The sequence below is a fragment of the Salmo salar genome, chromosome ssa16 (genome assembly GCF_905237065.1).
Source record: "Salmo salar chromosome ssa16, Ssal_v3.1, whole genome shotgun sequence".
NCBI classification, from domain to species: Eukaryota; Metazoa; Chordata; class Actinopteri; order Salmoniformes; family Salmonidae; genus Salmo; species Salmo salar.
The window spans coordinates 51,794,567-51,816,657 of NC_059457.1; the positions used below are offsets into that span (position 1 = coordinate 51,794,567).

General features: G+C 41.4%; 2 protein-coding genes across 2 annotated transcripts; both read right to left on the minus strand.

Annotated features, from left to right (window-relative positions):
* Nucleotides 1-211: 211 nt before the first annotated feature.
* On the minus strand, nucleotides 212-2,395 carry LOC106574175 (5-hydroxytryptamine receptor 3A-like). Its single transcript, XM_045696688.1, is given in 4 exon segments — nucleotides 212-1,140; nucleotides 1,306-1,516; nucleotides 1,753-1,925; nucleotides 2,227-2,395. Coding segments are annotated over 4 exon segments (1,158 nt in total). The 3' UTR covers nucleotides 212-535.
* Nucleotides 2,396-8,923: 6,528 nt separating this feature from the next.
* On the minus strand, nucleotides 8,924-11,813 carry LOC106574173 (receptor-transporting protein 2). The gene is made up of 2 exons (XM_014149842.2): nucleotides 11,507-11,813; nucleotides 8,924-10,588 (listed from the first exon to the last, which is right to left on the minus strand). Exons 1-2 carry the CDS (start codon nucleotides 11,659-11,661, stop codon nucleotides 10,240-10,242), a joined length of 504 nt encoding a protein of 167 aa, XP_014005317.1. The 5' UTR covers nucleotides 11,662-11,813; the 3' UTR covers nucleotides 8,924-10,239.
* Nucleotides 11,814-22,091: the final 10,278 nt, after the last annotated feature.

Here is a 22,091-nt window from a genome sequence, read left to right on the forward strand (position 1 = left end):
CATCATCATTGATCCACCATCAACACTACAATTCAAAAAAATGTCTCAGATAACCCCAAGGGATTGTTGTTAGAATGAAACAGTGGTTTTTGTGAAAGTGTGTTTATTTGACAAATAAAAATATATTTCCTCTAATATAGTAATATATAAGTCAACATTTTTTACATTTTAGTCATTTAGCAGACGCTCTTATCCAGAGCGACTTACAGTAGTGAATACATACATTTAATTTAATTTCATGCATTATTTTTTTTTTGTACTAGTCAACACACCTACTCAGTGCAGCCAGAAGATCAAACAAACGATCGTTGAAGTTATGGTAATTCTAAGGTAATTGTTTTTAAATCTAAACAGCAGTCAACAACATGGTAGACTCCTAAGTCTTGTACGCAGTGGAGGGTAAGCACTATTTCCTCACATTTTGTATTTTTCACAAAAATGTAGCCACCAATCATGGGAAAATAATAAGGAAATATAGGGAGCGTTACTGTATTCCCAACGAATGGCGTTTAACCACCTATTTTTTTTTATTACATCACTGGTTGTATGAATTACTCCAGATAATGACGATGACGATGAAGCTGAAGGTGATGAAGATGCAGTAGACGCCAAACAGCAGCCGGTCGAGGATGTTGCCCACCTGCATCCAGTCCTGGGAGATCTGGTTCCCGTCCACATGCTGGGCCACATGGAGGCGGATGGACTGCAGGTCATTGCCCAGATTCCTCAGCTCCTCCAGGGCTGGATCGCCTGCCTCTGCCCACATCTTACCTGCATTTATGTTACTGTTCAGGCCTGTGATTGAATGCTTTCACTATATTGCTTTGGGTTTGGCAAGACAAGACAAGGTTCTGCTAATTGCATGAAAGTCTGTGTAATTGTAACTCCCTGGAAGAATCAGATCAGGGGTACCTCCTGCAACTGGATTGCGGATGATCTTGTCCTCTCTGGATTTCTGAGGCAGCCAGACGAGGTTGCCCATGAAGCGCAGGACGAGCACTCGGACCCAGCCAGGCACTGGGTGGAAGTTACTGGAGCCAACCAGAAGGTTGGTGATGAGAATAGTCTCCAGCAGGCTGGCCACCATCAGAGCCAAGCAGATGGCGAAGAACACATCTGCATGGGTGGGAGGAGGAGGTAGGTGAAGAGAGGAACATATTCAGCCACTCTTAGGAGGACAAAGGAAGAGGACTTCAAAAAAGACACTTCCCCCCAACCAGCTAATCCAATAACACAAGTAAACATCTACCTCTACATTTATGACTCACGACAAAAATGGTGCTTCCAGTACACATGTTTTCATACTTATCAATGGTATGGTGCTTCCTGTAACGGGCAGCAGGTCATTCACGATGAGCAGGAAGACGGAGTAGCCAAAAATAAGACTCATCTTGAAGGAGGAGCGGTCCACGTTCTGGGGAGGCAGCAGGAAGCTGAAGAGATCCACAGTGATGAGGAAGAAGCTGGGGATCAGGAGGTTCACCACGTAGAGGGTTGCTCTGCGCCTCAGGACAATCTACAGTTCAGAGACACAACAGTCAATGACAACCTTCAAGGGTGATCTGGAGTTTTGCAATATATTCCCATTTCAGACAAGACAAAGCCATAATTAGCTGGGTTAGCATCCTATGTGTGAAACATGAAGTACTCTCTGAAACAATAGTTATGCTAGAAATATGGAGAACACAACGTTCCGTGGTAGTAGAGCCAAATTAATGGCATCTGAGAAATTGCGGTGCTTTGGATTCATACGTAGAAGTAGAGCTCATCAAAGGGGTTGCTTTCTCCCTGATCGAGTGCTGATAAATTTAACTTGCTGGATTTGATGCCCATCAGCTCCCACTCCCCTTCAGTGGACAACACGCTAATGGAGCGTTTCAGGATGTCCTCCACCTTCTTCCCTAAGATAATCCTTATGTCCGACACTGCAGGGGAGATAAAGGAATGGGACATCCTGGGATGAATGGGCTGAACCTATATGGAAGCAGAACATGATCTGTACTGAGGGATTGGTAAACTTGGGCCTAATACCAAACAGGTACTTGGTTGACACTGAGTAATATATCAAAAACTTCAATGTACTCGGTGGACAACCCCGTTTCATACCTATCATTAAGATTTCAAGAGAGAGTCAGGATGTTTTTTTGGGAGAGAAGGAGCGATGGGTTTGGCATAGGATCATTATGTTCAAGTAAGTCCTAAAGCGTGGTGGCATTGACATCTTACTGTGATGGATGTAGGAGTTGAAGGTGAAGGTGCAGTTCTGGATGTCAAAGGGGAAGGTGTAGATCTCCAGGTTACAGGAGCTAACCACTCTAACAGGTTCGGCGTCTCGCACTTTACCAGTATGCTTAATGTACACATAAGGGACGATGGGAGCTCTGTTTTCATCCATACTGTAAGACAGGGTGAAATAGGGGGACAATTTCAAACCATGGGCCTGATATAAATCATATGTTTTATATTTTTTAATAGTGACTGAATCAGTTACAAGTGCAATAAAAAGGGACAGAATTAATATGTTTGTAAGGATATCCTCCCCCCCACAATTATAATAAGCATAATACAAACATCCCTATCAAAACTTGTCTGTTTTAGAGAGATATATGATTTTTTGCAAGGGCTATTTTATATCCTATGCGTAAAACATGAAGTACTCTCTGAAACAATAGTAATGCTAGAAATATAGAGATCTCAACGTTCGGTGTAGTAGAGACAAATGAATGGCGTCTGAGTAATTGCAGTGCTTTGTTTCATGCATGTTAACATTAGAAGCCTCCTCCCTAAGTTTGTTTTATTCGCTGCCTTAGCACACTCTGCCAACCCGGATGTCCAAGCCGTGTCTGAATCCTGGCTTAGGAAGACCACCAAAAACCCTGAAATTTCCATCCCTAACTATAACATTTTCTGACAAGATAGAACTGCCAAAGGGGACGGAGTTGCAATCTACTGCAGAGCTAGCCTGCAGAGTTCTGTCTTACTATCCAGGTCTGTGCCCAAACAATTTGAGCTTCTACTTTTAAAAATCCACCTTTCCAGAAATAAGTCTCTCAACGTTGCCACTTGCTATAGACCACCTTCTGCTCCCAGCTGTGCCCTGGACACCATATGTGAATTTATTGCCCCCCAACTATCTTCAGAGCTTGTGCTGTTAGGTGACCTAAACTGGGACATGCTTAAAACCCCGGCCATCCTACAATCTAAGCTTGATGCCCTCAATCTCACACAAATGATCAATGAACCTACTAGGTAAAACCCCAAATCCGTAAACACGGGCACCCTCATAGATATCATCCTAACCAACCTGCCCTCCAAATACACCTCTGCTGTCTTCAACCAGGATCTCAGCGATCACTGCCTCATTGCCTGCGTCTGTAATGTGTCTGCGGTCAAATGACCACCCCTCATCACTGTCAAACGCTCCCTAAAACACTTCAGCGAGCTTCCTATTTCGCAACAAAGCCTCATTCACTCATGCTGCCAAACATACCCTCGTAAAACTGATTTGGCGATTTCATTTACAAAATAGCCTCCAACACTCTACTCAGCAAATTGGATGCAGTCTATCACAGTGCCATCCGTTTTGTCACCAAAGCCCCATACACTACCCACCACTGCGACCTATATGCTCTCGTTGGCTGGCCCTCGCTTCATATTCGTCGCCAAACCCACTGGCTCCAGGTCATCTATAAGTCTTTGCTAGGTAAAGCCCCGCCTTATCTCAGCTCACTGGTCACCATAGCAGCACCCACCCGTAGCACACTCTCCAGCACGTATATTTCACTGGTCATCCCCAAAGCCAGTTCCTACTTTGGCCGCCTTTCCTTCCAGTTCTCTGCTGCCAATGACTGGAACGAACTGCAAAAATCATATCTCCCTCACTAGCTTTCAGCACCAGCTGTCAGAGCAGCTCACAGATCACTGCACCTGTACATAGCTCATCTGTAAATAGCCCATCCAACTACCTCATCCCCATATTGCTATTTTTTTTGTTGCTCTTTTGCACCCCAGTATCTCTACTTGCACATCATCATCTGCACATCTATCACTCCTGTGTTTAGTTGCTATATTGTAATTATTTTGCCACTATGGCCTATTTATTGCCTTACCTCCCTTATCCTACCTAATTTGCACACATTGAATATAGACTTTTTCTGTTGAATTTTTGACTGTATGTTTGTTTATTCCATGTGTAACTGTGTTGTTGTTTGTGTCGCACTGCTTTGCTTAATCTTGGCCAGGTCGAAGTTGTAGATGAGGACTTGTTCTCAACTAGCCTACCTGGTTAAATAAATAAAAAATATATAAAAAATACATATATATTTGAGATTCTTCAATGTAGCCACCCTTTGCCTTGACAGCTTTGCAGAAAGTTGTTAAAACATCCCTGTTAGTGAGCATTTATCCTTTGACTAGGTAATCCATCCACCTGACACATGTGGCATATCAAGAAGCTGATTATACAGCATGATTATTACACAGGTGCACCTTGTGCTGGGGACAATAAAGGGCCACTATAAAATGTGCAGTTTTGTCACAAGAGACGTCTCAATTTTTGAGGGAGCGTGCAATTGGCATGCTCACTGCAGGAATGTCCACCAGAGCTGTTGGCAGAGAATTTAATGTTAATTTCTCTACCATAAGCTGCCTCCAACGTCATTTTAGAGAATTTGGCAGTACGTCCAACCGGCCACACAAGCGCAGACCATGTGTATGGCGTTGTGAGGGCTAGTGGTTTCCTGATGTCAACATTGTGAACAGAGTGCCCTATGGTGACGGTGCGGTTAAGGTATCCGCAGGCATAACCTACAGAAAACGAACACAACTGCATTTGATCATTTATCAATTTGAATGCACAAAAGTACCGCAACAACATCCTGAGACCCATTTTGTATGTTTTTTTTTTAATATATACATATCTGTATTCCCAATCTTGTGAAATCCATAGATTAGGGCCTAATGAAATTATTTAAATTGACTGATTTCCTCATATGAACTGTAACTCAGTAAAATCGTTGCAATTATATTTCTGTTCAGTGTATATTGAATCAGTTTTTGTGCCAAAAAAAAAAAAGTTCAATGTGGGTCAAAAAAATGATACATTGCCTGATCTTTCTTTTGTCTCTCAGATATAGGAAAGAGACTAAAACTAACTTCCTTTTCATAAATGTTTTGCTATGTGTTTTTTCATGTATTCATCTGTTACTCACTGTGTTTCTATGGGCTAATAGCAGTAAGACCAAATCCAATGTTTCATCAAATAAAATAAGTATATGGTATCTATATAGACTATAGAGATGTTTAACTCACAATTCATTGATTACCACATCTGGTGACCAGAACCTTTCCCTGGGGAGAGAAATATTGGCAGAGCCGCATTGGACTGGGTCCCAGCTGAAAAATTCATTCTCCCATTCCTGAAACAACACATTAGCAACAATACAATATGTTTGGAAGAAGTCTGGAAGCAGCACTCAAAATGATAATATGATGTTTAGGATTGTTCTACAGTCAAAGATAAAATATATATATTTGGTTAAAACTAAAAAATATCACTATTGCTATCCAGTACATATTGGTGCCCTAACAAATATGAAGTAATGTGAAGTAACGTCCTTAACACAGGTGCTGTAGGAGAATGAGAAACCAAAGAGCACATTGAAAATGACGCCCATACACTATGTACGTATACTTCCAAAAATAATAAAATAATACGCTCACCTTCACCAGCCAAATGTAGGTGTACAACAGTTGTGCTTTTTCTTCCTGAAAAGAGAATTACTTTTTGTTGTCGGATATAAAGTAAAGGAAATAAAGCCACATTTTACATAGATCTACGAAACATGATGTGGAGGAACATTCAGAACAATATAGCTGTAACAACTGTCTTCAAAAATGGAACAAGGCGCAGCAGGTATGTGGATACTCATATTTTAATTCCAAAAAGGAATAAAGCATCCACCAGACAAAAACAATACACAAGACAGGCACAGTCTTGCAGGCACACAAAACACAATGCAAGAACAACTACCCACAACCCCAAAGAAAAACACACACTCCTATATAGGACTCCCAATCAAAGGCAACTCAACACACCTGCCTTCAATTGGGAGTCCCAATCACCAACACAACACTTAACACACAAAAAACCTGCCACGTCCTGACCAAAACTAATACAATACCTCCCTCTGCTGGTCAGGATGTGACAATAGCACATGTCAAATACCTTGATGGATTTAATGGTATGTCTCTTCAGGTGAACTAGTTGAAAGGGATACCATGCTGTCCTACTACTCCTTACCACACCCAGGATGCCGTAGAGAGTGAAGTGCATGCTGATGTTGGTGGGGGTTGAGAGGTTCATGACAGGTCGTATGGAGTACAACTTCATGACGTTCTCCAGGGCGGCCAGAAGGGATATGGTGTTGGGGTTTGTGCAGTTCACCACTATCTTACATCTCAGGCCTGGTGCTGGGGGAACAATGGCAACCATGGTGCTTTATATTGTGGTTTTGATATGGTCCTGTGTTCCTCAGTTAGTAGAACATGGCAGTTGCAACACCAGGGTTGTGGGTTCAATTTCCACTGGGGACCCGAATGGAAATGTATTCACTCACTACTGAATGTTGCTCTGGATACGAGAATCTGATAAATTATGTCAAATATCTGAACATCTTCAGTGAAAAGTCTTTCATTTCGCCAACTAATGGGGATCTAGCATATTGTGATATAATTATTAGAGTCTTGTTTGAATTATGAAGACCTTGCAACTTTTTCATATGATAGTCAAATGAATTGACTGCAAACCCACAAATAAATGATGTTATGAACTTGATCGTTAAGGTATCAGATACCCCAAGTAATATCAAAAAGTAAACATAAAACTAAAGAATAAATTAACTCAAACTATTACTCAAATATAGTAATTTAAGTTGACTTAAATTAGTTGACTTTACTCCTTTTTTCCACGTGTAGAAGCTGTACCTACCCTGTACCATCATGCAGCAGATGATGAACAGAACCTGGTGGAAACTGACCGACCATCGTTGAGACTGAAAAAGTAATTACAAAAAAAATCACTGTTAAGTTCAAAGGTCAAATTGTATTTTAGATGTACAGTCCATTGTTAACTGTATGTTTGATAATTAACACAATGTGTATAACACCATGAATTACTTTATGAATTCACAACTTAATTTACCTCAAATAAAGACACCGAACAATTGTTTTGACCAATTACAGTAATGCATTGAAGCACAACACACAGACACACAACAGTAATGTAAAACCCCCAATCGTCACAAAAGGCATTAGAATGAAAGATATTTACCTCCATTTCTGAAAAATCCTTGGCTGCCATCAAACAGCAAGCTGCAAGTTCTTGACCGTTTCGATCCTATGGCTGAAGAACTGTTTAGAGCAAAGCTTTGTTTCCTAACACCCATCGATGGCACCTCTTCACCAGCTGGAACAAATTGTATATATACAGACTAATTTGCATAGTTAAACACTTATGTTGATGTATTGTCATGTCATATCATAAGTTGCTGTTGGAGAATCCACCGAAAATCTTACAGCTCCAGACAATTTTCAACTTTGAACACAATTCTCCTGACACAAATATCTCTGATACCTTAGAAGTGACACAAGGATTCAATGATATTCTTGATTGTGCAATCAAACTAGTGTTGTAGAAATGTGGTAGAAATATGCCTAGCAACAGAGAAGACCATGAGTGAGATCCATAAACCTTGGGGCAAATGAGGTGGTCAGTAGAGCAGGTGAACTCTTGTGGTACAGAGCTACTTTACCTGCAGGTGGTTGGATACAAAACAGGCGTGAGCCACAGTAAATGGCTGTGGTGAAGGGTGAAGTTGCCCATAGATGCTGATCCTGAGTCAGTTTATCATTTTCCACACTAATTATTACGTTTAGGATTGGGGGAGGAGAAGCTGATCCTAGATCTGTACCTAGGGGACATTTCACCCCAGAGCTGTGGTGTACCAACCTATGCAACAAGTGCAACCAGTGGGCATCGGACGATAGTGTACCAGAGCTCTGCAGACTACACGTACTGGGCTATGGAAATGAGCTGGGGGTTCACCTCAGCACACAAAGGAACAGGTGTCCCAACGTCCCCCCATTCAGCTCTCCCACCCAAATCATTTGTTACATAACTTGTGTTATGAAATGTTTGGTCATGTTTATTCTTTATCTCGTGTCTGATACAATATAGAGGCTGATAATTTAATTCTAGACGGGTGATAATATGAGTCCTGGAATTAGTTCATGACTTATGGAGACCTTTTTATTTGTAGATATCTGCAATCAAGTAGTAATGTCTCTAAACATCAGCATCTCGTTAAGATGAACATTCCAATAATTATGGGCCAAAATTCACCCAACTTATTGTGGGAAGGTTGTGGAAGGCTACCAGAAACGTTTGACCCAAGTTAAACAATTTAAAGCAATGCTTACAAATACTAATTGAGTGTATGTAAACTTCTGACCCACTAGCAATGTGATGAAGGAAAATAAAAGCTGAAATAAATCATTCTCTCTACTATTATTCTGACATTTTATATTCTTAAAATAAAGTGGTGATCCTAACTGACCTAAGACTTGGAATTTTTACTAGGATTAAATGTCAGGAATTGTGAAAAACGGAGTTTAAATATATTTGGCCTAAGGTGCCTAAGGTGTATGTAAACTTCCGACTTCACCTGTAGATATCAGAAATCAAGTGCTAATGTCTCTGTAAACATCAGCATCGTGTAAAGGTGAACATTCCAATAATTATCGTTAGGAGTGGCTAAACCTGCATGGAGGAAACTGGACTAAAATACAGTTCAACCTTTTTAACTTTATCATCACGCTGCCAATAATACATTCGATTCACACAATGATTTGGAAGAAATGCAAATGAGTTCATAAAGGCATTTTATTTGTATTGTGTGTATTTGCATTGTCTTTGACAAAGGGGGATGTTGTGGCCAGTGCAGGCCTGTCACTGTTACCTCAGCTATGTGGTTTGTTTATTTTGGTTCTGGGTAATAAACATCCATGTAAGAATACAAAAGAGTGACATGTTGTGTCTTGCACACTGAGAGAACATTATTCTTGTAGTAGTTCACGCCTAATATCACACCCCATCATCAACAAATGTCTTGTGCAATAAAACTTGTTTCGCCTTCATTAGATTGGATTACAATTACAAATAGACACACTGTGGTGTAAGACAGGAAATACACAGACCCAACAGTATTGTTGGTGTACCAGCAGAATAATTCAATGACAGTAATAAAGCTTTGTTTGTACACACACTGGAAAAGCTGCAAAATACAGGCAATCCATTTCTTCTTCAAAGGAATCACATAGCTGAGGAACCTTCTCTACCTCTCTAACCACACATAGCTGAGGAACCTTCTCTACCTCCCCTAACCTCATATAGCTGAGGAACCTTCTCTACCTCTCTAACCTCACATAGCTGAGGACCCTTCTCTACCTCTCTAACCTCAGATAGCTGAGGAACCTTCTCTACCTCTAACCTCAGATAGCTGAGGAACCTTCTCTACCTCTCTAACCTCACATTGCTGAGAAACCTTCTCTACCTCTCTAACCTCACATAGCTGAGAAACCTTCTCTACCTCTCTAACCTCACATAGCTGAGGAACCTTCTCTACCTCTCTGACCTCACATTGTAGAGGAACCTTCTCTACCTCTCTAACCTCACATAGCTGAGGAACCTTCTCTACCTCTCTAACCTCACATTGTAGAGGAACCTTCTCTACCTCTCGAACCTCACATAGCTGAGGAACCTTCTCTACCTCTCTAACCTCACATTGTAGGGGAACCTTCTCTACCTCTCGAACCTCACATAGCTGAGGAACCTTCTCTATCTCTCTGACCTCACATTGTAGAGGAACCTTCTCTACCTCTCGAACCTCACATAGCTGAGGAACCTTCTCTACCTCTCTAACCTCACATAGCTGAGGAACCTTCTCTACCTCTCGAGCCTCACGTTGCTGAGGCTCTTATTCCACTTTTGTTGTGCCCTGTGCAGCCACACCTATCTTACACCAGTTCCACCAGTGTCTCACTGCATTCATTTAATCAACAAATAGCTTTAGCAATCAGACATTAGGGTGTACCCAATGACCACTAGATATAGACAAGTAAACAAAGAGAAATATTATCAAAAGTGTATTAGGGCGTATACCAGTCTAATTCTACCATATTCTACCGGGCTTTGAAACGCTTTGTGCAAAGGCCAATACTGCAGGCTTCACAATGGGCACTCTCATGGGGGGGACCTTCATCATCTTCGTCATCAAAATGACGTCTGTTTCTCTTGCCCAAGTTCTCGTGGTAGCACTTGACACGAATCTTCTCCATCAGTTTCTCCAGTAGGACTTCGAGTTTCTCCTTATCGAAACTGGCCTCCTCCATAAGAGCGCCGTCACATTGCCTGCATTCTTGACGCAAGCATCGCACTTTCACCATTCCCTGCCCTGACGATAGATGCATGTGAAACACCACATTCACCCGGCCAGAGGACCAACTTCTGTTACACTTGGAGCACCTGAACCTTCATGTGGAAATTGGAGAAATAAGGGGAAGTGGGTTTCAGACACAAGCAGTTTTTAACAGAGCAATTGTTGAAATCCACCACGGTGCTGTTGTGTTGTAATCAACTTGTGTTATCCTTTGTGCAAGTATTCTTTGTAATTCAACACCAGGCACAGTCTTTACCTGGTGTTGAATTACAAATAATTCAGTCTTTACCCGGTGTTGAATTACAAAGAATTGCATTCAAACATACTTTTTGAGAGGGCTACATGAAAGCTAGAGAAATATACTGAACAAAAATATAAACACAACATGTAAAGTGTTGGTCCCTTGTTCCATGAGCTGAAATAAAATATCCCCAAACGTTTCCATACGTACAAGAAGCTTATTTCTCTCAAATTTTGTGCACAAATTTGTCTACATCCCTGTTAGTGAACATTTCTCCTTTGCCAAGATAATCTATCCACCTGACAGGTGTGGCATATCAAGAAGCTGATTAAACAGCATGATCATTACACAGGTGCATCTTGTGCTGGGGACAATAAAATACCAATAAAAGACTGGGGACAATAAAAGACCAATAAAAGCCCTACTCTATGGATTTCACATGACTGGGCAGGGGTGCAGAGGTAGAGAAGTCAGGGCTTAATACATTTATTTCAATTGACTGATTTCCTTGTATGAACTGTAACTCCGTAAAATCGTTGAAATTATTGCATGTTGCTTTTATATTTTTGTTCAGCATACAGTTTAAATATATATATCTACTATAGTTTAAAACATTTTACAGCATTTACCCTTTAAATTAAAACTTCAATGTCAACTATTAGTCTAATGTATTTGATTTATCAGATACACACAATTACCTGTTTTTGGTTGTCTATGTTAGCACCTAACAGGTAACACACACAGTGCAACAATATCAAAGGACTCCTACCTTCCAAATGCCCCACTGATGTACTGATGCCAGCCTGATTTCACACTGTCTGCCTTAATGGAATCATCAAACTCGATACGCCAGCGGTCGCTCTTATTCCTCTTCAGATTATTGACCTTTGACTGAAAAATCCTAATCCATTCTTGGTTAGTCATTGCTCTATTGGTGAAGTAGACAAACACTTTGACTTGTTGTTGTTATCCTTCTTCTTCACACCCACTTATACTGTAGCTAAGAATGACCTGGCAGTTATGCAAATAGCTTTCTTAAAACTGTTGCCTTCAACAGGAATGCTATGGGGAAAGTGAAACTTAAGTGTGCTGTTAGGTTTCTATTTCAATTGATTGTCCTGGCCCAGCTAGCACCTTTGTTTCCTTGGGCTGTTAGGTTTCTATTTCAACTGATTGTCCTGGCCCAGCTAGCACATTTGTTTCCTTGGAAGTTGTGGGAATGTACATTTTTTTGTTTCCCATAGGTTCTGGGAACAAAGCCATACATTTCCTGACTGGTAAAACTCAACCTTATTTAAAGGTTCTGACAACAAGAAGTATACATTTCTCCTGTTCTGGGAACCTTAATTTTTTAGATTGCAGCGAGGTTCTGAGAATGTTTTATTATGCTTCCCTGGGGGTTTAAAGGTTCTGAGAATGTTTTATTATGCTTCCCTGGGGCTTTAAAGGTTCTGAGAATGTTTTATTATGCTTCCCTGGGGCTTTAAAGGTTCTGAGAATGTTTTATTATGCTTCCCTGGGGCTTTAAAGGTTCTGAGAATGTTTTACTATGCTTCCCTGGGGGTTTAAAGGTTCTGAGAATGTTTTATTATGCTTCCCTGGGGCTTTAAAGGTTCTGAGAATGTTTTATTATGCTTCCCTGGGGCTTTAAAGGTTCTGAGAATGTTTTATTATGCTTCCCTGGGGCTTTAAAGGTTCTGAGAATGTTTTATTATGCTTCCCTGGGGGTTTAAAGGTTCTGAGAATGTTTTATTATGCTTCCCTGGGGCTTTAAAGGTTCTGAGAATGTTTTATTATGCTTCCCTGGGGGTTTAAAGGTTCTGAGAATGTTTTACTATGCTTCCCTGGGGGTTTAAAGGTTCTGAGAATGTTTTATTATGCTTCCCTGGGGGTTTAAAGGTTCTGAGAATGTTTTACTATGCTTCCCTGGGGGTTTAAAGGTTCTGAGAATGTTTTATTATGCTTCCCTGGGGGTTTAAAGGTTCTGAGAATGTTTTATTATGCTTCCCTGGGGCTTTAAAGGTTCTGAGAATGTTTTATTATGCTTCCCTGGAGGTTTAAAGGTTCTGAGAATGTTTTATTATGCTTCCCTGGGGGTTTAAAGGTTCTGAGAATGTTTTATTATGCTTCCCTGGGGGTTTAAAGGTTCTGAGAATGTTTTATTATGCTTCCCTGGGGGTTTAAAGGTTCTGAGAATGTTTTACTATGCTTCCCTGGGGGTTTAAAGGTTCTGAGAATGTTTTATTATGCTTCCCTGGGGGTTTAAAGGTTCTGAGAATGTTTTACTATGCTTCCCTGGGGGTTTAAAGGTTCTGAGAATGTTTTATTATGCTTCCCTGGGGCTTTAAAGGTTCTGAGAATGTTTTATTATGCTTCCCTGGGGGTTTAAAGGTTCTGAGAATGTTTTACTATGCTTCCCTGGGGGTTTAAAGGTTCTGAGAATGTTTTATTATGCTTCCCTGGGGGTTTAAAGGTTCTGAGAATGTTTTATTATGCTTCTCTGGGGGTTTAAAGGTTCTGAGAATGTTTTATTATGCTTCCCTGGGGGTTTAAAGGTTCTGAGAATGTCTTACTATGCTTCCCTGGGGGTTTAAAGGTTCTGAGAATGTTTTACTATGCTTCCCTGGGGCTTTAAAGGTTCTGAGAATGTTTTATTATGCTTCCCTGGGGCTTTAAAGGTTCTGAGAATGTTTTACTATGCTTCCCTGGGGCTTTAAAGGTTCTGAGAATGTTTTACTATGCTTCCCTGGGGCTTTAAAGGTTCTGAGAATGTTTTATTATGCTTCCCTGGGGCTTTAAAGGTTCTGAGAATGTTTTACTATGCTTCCCTGGGGGTTTAAAGGTTCTGAGAATGTTTTATTATGCTTCCCTGGGGCTTTAAAGGTTCTGAGAATGTTTTATTATGCTTCCCTGGGGCTTTAAAGGTTCTGAGAATGTTTTATTATGCTTCCCTGGGGCTTTAAAGGTTCTGAGAATGTTTTATTATGCTTCCCTGGGGGTTTAAAGGTTCTGAGAATGGAAATGAAAGGTAATTTGAAGGTAATTACATTATGAGAACATGTTTCAATAACACGTTTAATAACACTACTAGCTAAAGTTAACTGTTTTGAACTCCAAACACAGATAGGACACATTATTTGTTTAGGCATTAATCATGCAAACACGTCATTTTTTTCCTTGTGGCACAGCGTCACTGGTATTCAAGCCTATGATATTCTGTTCTCTATCCATGGAATTAGTCCAATGCCCCATCAGGATGGAGCTAGTATGGCATGTTTTTTTACTCATACAAAGCTGTTCATTTTAGTCTATTCAAATAAACCCCATTTCAAAGGAAACAAGCACTCATTAAGACCAGGTATGGCCAATTAGTGGGGGCGGCCAACACACCTGGACACACTTAACGAGATAGATGCTAGAGTTTTTTTAGATGCTGAGAACAGAATGTTTTTAAATACCTTTCTTACAACGTTCTTTGAATATTATTAATGTTTTCTTGTGGTTTTTATGGAAAGTTTTCTTATCGTTCTGAGAACATGACTTTAAATAGAACCATGAGGAAACCTGCAGAAAATGTTATGCTGAAGTACTGAAATTCTCATATAAGTGTAACGGCTGTCGTTGGTGGTAGGAAGAGTAGACCAAAGTGCAGCGTGGAAAGTGTTCATGATTCTTTTATTCACAAAACACTCAAACAAAAATACCAAAAGGCAAAAACGAAAGCGCACAGTTCTGTCAGGCACAGACACTAAACAGAAAACATGATCCCACAAAACCCAAAATCGAAAATGACAACTTATATATGATCCCCAATCAGAGACAACGATAGACAGCTGCCTCTGATTGGGAACCACGCTGGCCAAAAACAAAGAAATAGAAAACATAGACTCCCACCCGAGTCACACCCTGACCTAACCAAACATAGAGAATAATAAGGATCTCTAAGGTCAGGGCGTGACAGTAAGAAACATATGGTTCTCAGAACATTATGTGCTAGCTGGGTATCCTGAGGCATTCCCAGAATGTTGATTGAAGGTTGTATGCAAAATAATAGGCCAACCATGCTCTCACCAAGCTCAAAGAAACATATGGTTGTCAGAATGTAACAGCTGTTAATAATACTTTGTGAATTTCACCAGGTTCATATATTAATATAGCATGTTGATTTGTTATTATGCATGCCTGAATCCTGGGGAATAGGGGAGCGAGTATTTATGTCGTGCTCAAATCAATTTGATGCACTAGGAACTCTTTTTCTGTCGTCTTTGAAAAAGTTACATTGCTTTAAGTACAAAGTCATACACACAGTGATTTGTTCATGAATAATGTTGTATATTTAGAGTTTACTCATAAGTGGATGAGAGAGGCAATGATTGGCAGAACATATTTGTGGTCTACAAATGTATTTTTTTCTTCTTTTGGATTCAGGAGAGAACTCTGATACTTTAAAACAACCTGCTATCCAAAGTCCACGTCTTTAGTCTCAAACACACACACAACACAGAGCTACAGCGGTGCAGTACAGCCACGGTTACATTGGTGCCTTCTGGACCCGGATTCATCGTTGATTGACGTCAGTTCAATCGCCGCGGCGCTGCTGCTCTAGAGACTATGTTTACATCATTGAGGTACTCCTGTCGACTATTTTCTTTCCTGTTCATTTTTTTTCTGAAAACTCTGTATTGAGAGTGCTGTTTATGGTTAACTAACATAAAAACAGACATTTGAATATAACATTAGTGGTTTAGTGACATGGCATCTTATAATGGTTGATGATGAACCCATTCACTGCTGGGATGGGGAGGTTTTTCTCATACCCTGATCAAACCCCTGTAAGGCATGCAGGTGCAGTAGGTTCCCCCATGTTTTGCTCCACAAACAAAATACTGAAGAAAGCCGTCACTCCCAGCCTATCTTCAAGATACCTGTCACGTCCTGACCAGTAGAGGGTGTAGTTGGGTCAGGACGTGGCAGAAGGGAGTGTGTGTTTTTTATTGTTTCATTGATTTTGGCCGTGTGACTTCCAATCAAGCACAGCTGTAGAGGGTTGTGGTTGATTGGGAGTCACACATAAGTTGCCTACGTTTCCTTTGTGTTTCGTGGGTAATTGTGCTTGTCAATGTGGTAGTACCTGACAGGACTGTGTTGGCTGTCAGTTTTTGTTGTTTTTGTAAATGCATAGTGTTCGTGACATTAAATATGACGAACCCTAACTCCGCCGCATTTTGGTCCACTTCTTCCATAGACAGCCGTTACAATACCACAGATGTGTTGAACAAAATTAAGGAATTGAACAATATAGGTACAGCTTCCTTTTTAGTCTCCATGGATGTGGAATCTCTATACACCACCATTGAACATGAACAAGGTTTGGCAGCTATGCACCATTTCTTGAGTACCTGACCTGAAACTGAGATGCCTCCTACAGAATTCATTGTCTCACTGACTGAATGGACTCTTAATCATATTATATCATGACAAAGGTTGTTTGCACACATCAATCTTTAGGAAGCCTAAAGATGGGAATAACATTCTGAGGGCAGACAGCTTTCACCCCAAAAGGCTAAAAGAGAACATTCCATATGGCTAATTCCAAAGAGTCCGCAGAATTTGCGATCAGGAAACAGACTACAGTGTCAAATCTGCTGAATTGGAGAATTGCTTCTTGAATCGGGGCTACAGCATTCAGGTCCTGAAAGATGCAGGTATAAGGGCTGGATTACTTGACAGAGAGAACTTGTTGCGAAGGGGAGTGCCTCGTGCTACATCAGAGAGAGTGTATTTTGTTACAAAATACAGCACTAAAGCAGAGAACATTAAAAGAATCATTCAAAATAATTGGGGAATCATCCAAAGTGATAGATACGCTACTACGACAAGTCTTTCCTGAGCCACCAGTCATAAGCTTTAAGAGACGTCCTACCCTAAATGACAATACGTATTTCCCTCATTAAAATGTAAATCAATTCATAACATTTTTGACATGTGTTTTTCTGGATTTTTTGGTTGTTATTCTGTCTCTCACTGTTCAAATAAACCTTCCATTAAAATTATAGACTGATCATTTCTTTGTCAGTGGCAAACGTACAAAATCAGCAGGGGATCAAATACTTTTTTCCCTCACTGTAGCTACAGTATTTCACTTTTTAATGTGTATAGTATTGCTTACTAGGTGTGTCCAATCAATTTAGTAACCACTCCCTCTTCAAATTAGGGCTAATTGGAAAAGCTGTTCAAAAGAGGACATTGTATTATTTCTTTGTTCTCCCTGACGAAGGCCATGCAGCAGAAACGCGTCGGATTTTTAAAACCTTGTTTCTATTGAACATGCCATACTAATAAAGGCATTTTAATGAATTATATGAAGAGTGCCTTGGTCCTCCTTTATTTTTGATGACCAATTCACCCCTTTTACCAAAGAGCACCTTCTGTCTACCAAAATTGACTAGTGTGTACCTTAGTAGCGCTTTTCTTCCTCCTCTTTCTACCCGTCATCTAGTGTTAATCAAAATTCTCCTGTAGATGGTTTAGCTGAGCTGGTCCCTCAGCTAGCCCTGGAAATAGGCAACTCCATTAGGGAAGAAATACAGATTGGCAGGTCCAGCACTTTAATGCAGAGAAGAGAAGATCATGATGTTTGGAACCTACTGCCCTGACCCCTAAACTGGCAGCAGTATTCCAATTCCAATGTTCAACTGTCTGCCCCCAAGAAAGAATCTGATGATCTCGAGAAAACATGAAATGTTGTGCTCTGCTGTAAAAGAAGTAGAGACAATTGTTATGTTAGGTTGAGGCTTTTTCAGGTTTGTTTTAGACCCCATCATAGCACTGAGACTGCACTTGTGAAGGTGGTAAATGACCTTTTAATGACGTCAGACCGAGGCTCTGCATCTGTCCTCGTGCTCCTAGATCTTAGTGCCGCTTTTGATACCATCGATCACCACATTCTTTTGGAGAGATTGGAAACCCAAATTGGTCTACATGGACAAGTTCTGGCCTGGTTTAGATCTTATCTGTCGGAAAGATATCAGTTTGTCTCTGTGAATGGTTTGTCCTCTGACAAATCAATTGTAAATTTCGGTGTTCCTCAAGGTTCCGTTTTAGGACCACTATTGTTTTCACTATATATTTTACCTCTTGGGGATGTCATTCGAAAACATAATGTTAAATTTCACTGCTATGCGGACGACACACAGCTGTACATTTCAATGAAACATGGTGAAGCCCCAAAATTGCCCTCGCTAGAAGCCTGTGTTTCAGACATAAAGAAGTGGATGGCTGCAAACTTTCTACTTTTAAACTCGGACAAAACAGAGATGCTTGTTCTAGGTCCCAAGAAACAAAGAGATCTTCTGTTGAATCTGACAATTAATCTGGATGGTTGTACAGTCGTCTCAAATAAAACTGTGAAGGACCTCGGCGTTACTCTGGACCCTGATCTCTCTTTTGAAGAACATATCAAGACTGTTTCAAGGACAGCTTTTTTCCATCTACGTAACATTGCAAAAATCAGAAACTTTCTGTCCAAAAATGACGCAGAAAAATTAATCCATGCTTTTGTTACTTCTAGGCTGGACTACTGCAATGCTCTCCTTTCCGGCTACCCGGATAAAGCACTAAATAAACTTCAGTTAGTGCTAAATACGGCTGCTAGAATCCTGACTAGAACCAAAAAATTGATCATATTACTCCAGTGCTAGCCTCCCTACACTGGCTTCCTGTTAAGGCAAGGGCTGATTTCAAGGTTTTACTGCTAACCTACAAAGCATTACATGGGCTTGCTCCTACCTATCTTTCCGATTTGGTCCTGCCGTACATACCTACACGTACGCTACGGTCACAAGACGCAGGCCTCCTAATTGTCCCTAGAATTTCTAAGCAAACGGCTGGAGGTAGGGCTTTCTCCTATAGAGCTCCATTTTTATGGAATGGTCTGCCTACCAATGTGAGAGACGCAGACTCAGTCTCAACCTTTAAGTCTTTACTGAAGACTTATCTCTTCAGTAGGTCCTATGATTAAGTATAGTCTGGCCCAGGAGTGTGAAGGTGAACGGAAAGGCTGGAGCAACGAACCGCCCTTGCTGTCTCTGCCTTGCCGGTTCCCCTCTTTCCACTGGGATTCTCTGCCTCTAACCCTTTTACAGGGGCTGAGTCACTGGCTTACTGGTGTTCTTCCATGCCGTCCATGGGAGGTGTGCGTCACTTGAGTGGGTTGAGTCACTGACGTGGTCTTCCTGTCTGGGTTGGCGCCCCCCCTTGGGTTGTGCCATGGCGGAGATCGTTGTGGGCTATACTCGGCCTTGTCTTAGGACGGTAAGTTGGTGGTTGGAGACATCCCTCTAGTGGTGTGGGGGCTGTGCTTTGGCAAAGTGGGTGGGGTTATATCCTGCCTGTTTGGCCCTGTCCGGGGTATCATCGGATGGGGCCACAGTGTCTTCTGATCCCTCCTGTCTCAGCCTCCAGTATTTATGCTGCAGTAGTTTATGTGTCGGGGGCTAGGGTCAGTCTGTTACATCTGGAGTATTTCTCTTGTCTTATCCGGTGTCCTGTGTGAATTTAAATATGCTCTCTCTAATTCTCTCTTTCTCTCTTTCTGTCTTTCTCTCGGAGGACCTGAGCCCTAGGACCATGCCTCAGGACTACCTGGTATGATGACTCCTTGCTGTCCCCAGTCCACCTGGCCGTGCTGCTGCTCCAGTTTCAACTGTTCTGCCTGCGGCTATGGAACCCTGACCTGTTCACCGGACGTGCTTGTTGCACCCTCGACAACTACTATGATTATTATTATTTGACCATGCTGGTCATTTATGAACATTTTAACATTTTAACATCTTGACCATGTTCTGTTATAATATCCACCCTGCACAGCCAGAAGAGGACTGGCCACCCCTCATAGCCTGGTTCCTCTCTAGGTTTCTTCCTAGGTTTTTGGCCTTTCTAGGGAGTTTTTCCTAGGGAGTTTTTCCTAGCCACATCCTTTGCTTGCTGTTTGGGGTTTTAGGCTGGGTTTCTGTACAGCACTTTGAGATATCAGCTGATGTATGAAGGGCTATATAAAAATAAATTTGAAAAAATAAATTTGATTTACACCTCTCTGTCTGCACATGAGAAAGTGCAGCTTAAGGACATGCTTGACATTGGGTCTATGGCCTGTACATTGACTAAGCATCCTTTGCAGACAGTTTTGGAAGCAGCTGCCCTTCCTCAGCATTATCAGCCCTCCTAAAGAATTAGTGTTAGTGGGTTGTGGTGGGGAAGAAGGCTTCACCAAAGTGTTTCTATGACTTGGAGATGTAAATCTATGGGATTGATGTTAAAGTGCCCACCCTAGTTGTTCCTGGACAGCGGGATGATCTCATCCTGGGATCGAATGTAATTAAACATCTATTGCATGAGATGAAGGGCACTGACGAATACTGGAAGCTAGTCAACAACATGGAAGGCCAGACTCACTCACCAGAGGGTGAGGAGTTTCTACAGATGATGACAAGTGTCACAAGATGGAAGGGACAGGAAGTTGATGGCAAGATTGGAACCGTGAAGCTCACTCAAGCTGTGACTCCTTTTCGCAAGACTGAACACTTACTTTGCGGTACATTTCCTAAAAATGTGGCATTGTCTCCAGGAAGCACTGCAATATTCGAGCCTACCAGGTCAAAGGTCATGCTCAGAAACATACTTGTGGGTAGAGTTACAGTGCATTTGGAAAGTATTCAGACTCGCTCCCCTTATTCTAAAATGGATTTAAAAAATCCTCATCAATCTACAAACAATACCCCATAAAGACAAAGCAAAAACAGTTTTGGGGATTTTTTTGGCTAATTTATAAAAAAATCGAAAACAGAAAGAACTTATTTACACAAGTATTCAGACCCTTTGCTATGAGACTCGAAATTGAGCTCAGGTGCATCCTGTTTCCATTGATCATCCTTGAGATGTTTCCACAACTTGATTGGAGTTGACCTGTGGTAAATTACATTTATTAGATATGATTTGGAAAGAAACACACCGGTCTATATAAGGTCCAACATTTGACAATGCATGTCAGAGCAAAAACCAAGTCATGAGGTCAAAGGAATTGTCCTTAGAGCTCCGAGGCAGGATTGTGTTGAGGCAGAGATCTGGGGAAGGATACCAAAACATTTCTGCAGCATTGAAGGTCCCCAAGAACACAGTGGCCTCCATCATTCATAAATGGAAGAAGTTTGAAATCACCAAGACTCTTCCTAGAGCTGGCCTCCTGAGCAATCGGAGGAGAAGGGCCTTGGTCAGGGATGTGACCAAGAACCCGATGGTCACTCTGACAGAGCTCCAGAGATCCTCTGTGGAGATGGAGAACCTTCCAGAAGGACAACCCTCTCTGCAGCACTCCACCATTCAGGCCACTCCTCAGTTTTCCAAACGACCCTAAGCACACAACCAAGACAACGCAGGAGTGGCTTCGGGACAAGTCTCTGAATGTCCTTGAGTGGCCCAGCCAGAGCCCAGACTTGAACCCAATCGAACATCTCTGGAGAGACCTGAAAATAGCTGTGCAGTGACGCTCCCCATCCAACCTGACAGAGCTTGACAGGATCTGCAGAGAAAAATGAGAGAAATTCCCCAAATACAGGTTTGCCAAGCTTGTAGCGTTATATCTAAGAAGACTTCTGTAAATGTAATATTTCCTTTATTTATTTTTTATAAATTTGCCAACAATTCTAAAAACCTATTTTTGCTTTGTCATTGTGGGGTATTGTGTGTAGATTGATGAGGGGGGAAAACTATTAATCCATTTTAGAATAAGGCTGTAACGTTACAAAATGTGGAAAAAGTCAAGGGGTCGGAATACTTTCCGAATGCACTGTATTACTTCCATGTGGGGAGATGGCTGGGTCCCTTTAAAGGAAGTAAACTGTTCAGATAAACAGCTCACATTAAGACATAATATGAAGCTGGCTGACGTGTCTACATGCTTGGCTGTTGAGGATGCAACAATCTTTCAGGGCCTTCACGAGGTGGGAGAAAACCCCAATGGAACAGAAGCAGGATGACAATTGGTGCAACAACCTGAAACAAAGACCTGCCACAACCTGAAACAAAGACTGTGTTATCTAGGACTAGGAGACATTGATGGATGCCAAGTGACTGACCAGTGGACGGAGAAGCTTGTGATGCCAAGTGACTGACCATTGGACGCTTGTGAATTCCATCACAAAATATGAAGACATCTTCTCAAAAGATAACCTGGACTGCGGAGAAGCCAGGGGTTACGTTCACAGTATCCACCTGGTTGATGACAATCCCTTCCAACTACCATACAGAAGGGTTCCGCCTGCTCATTACCTGAAGCTGAGGAAGGTGTTAACAGATAT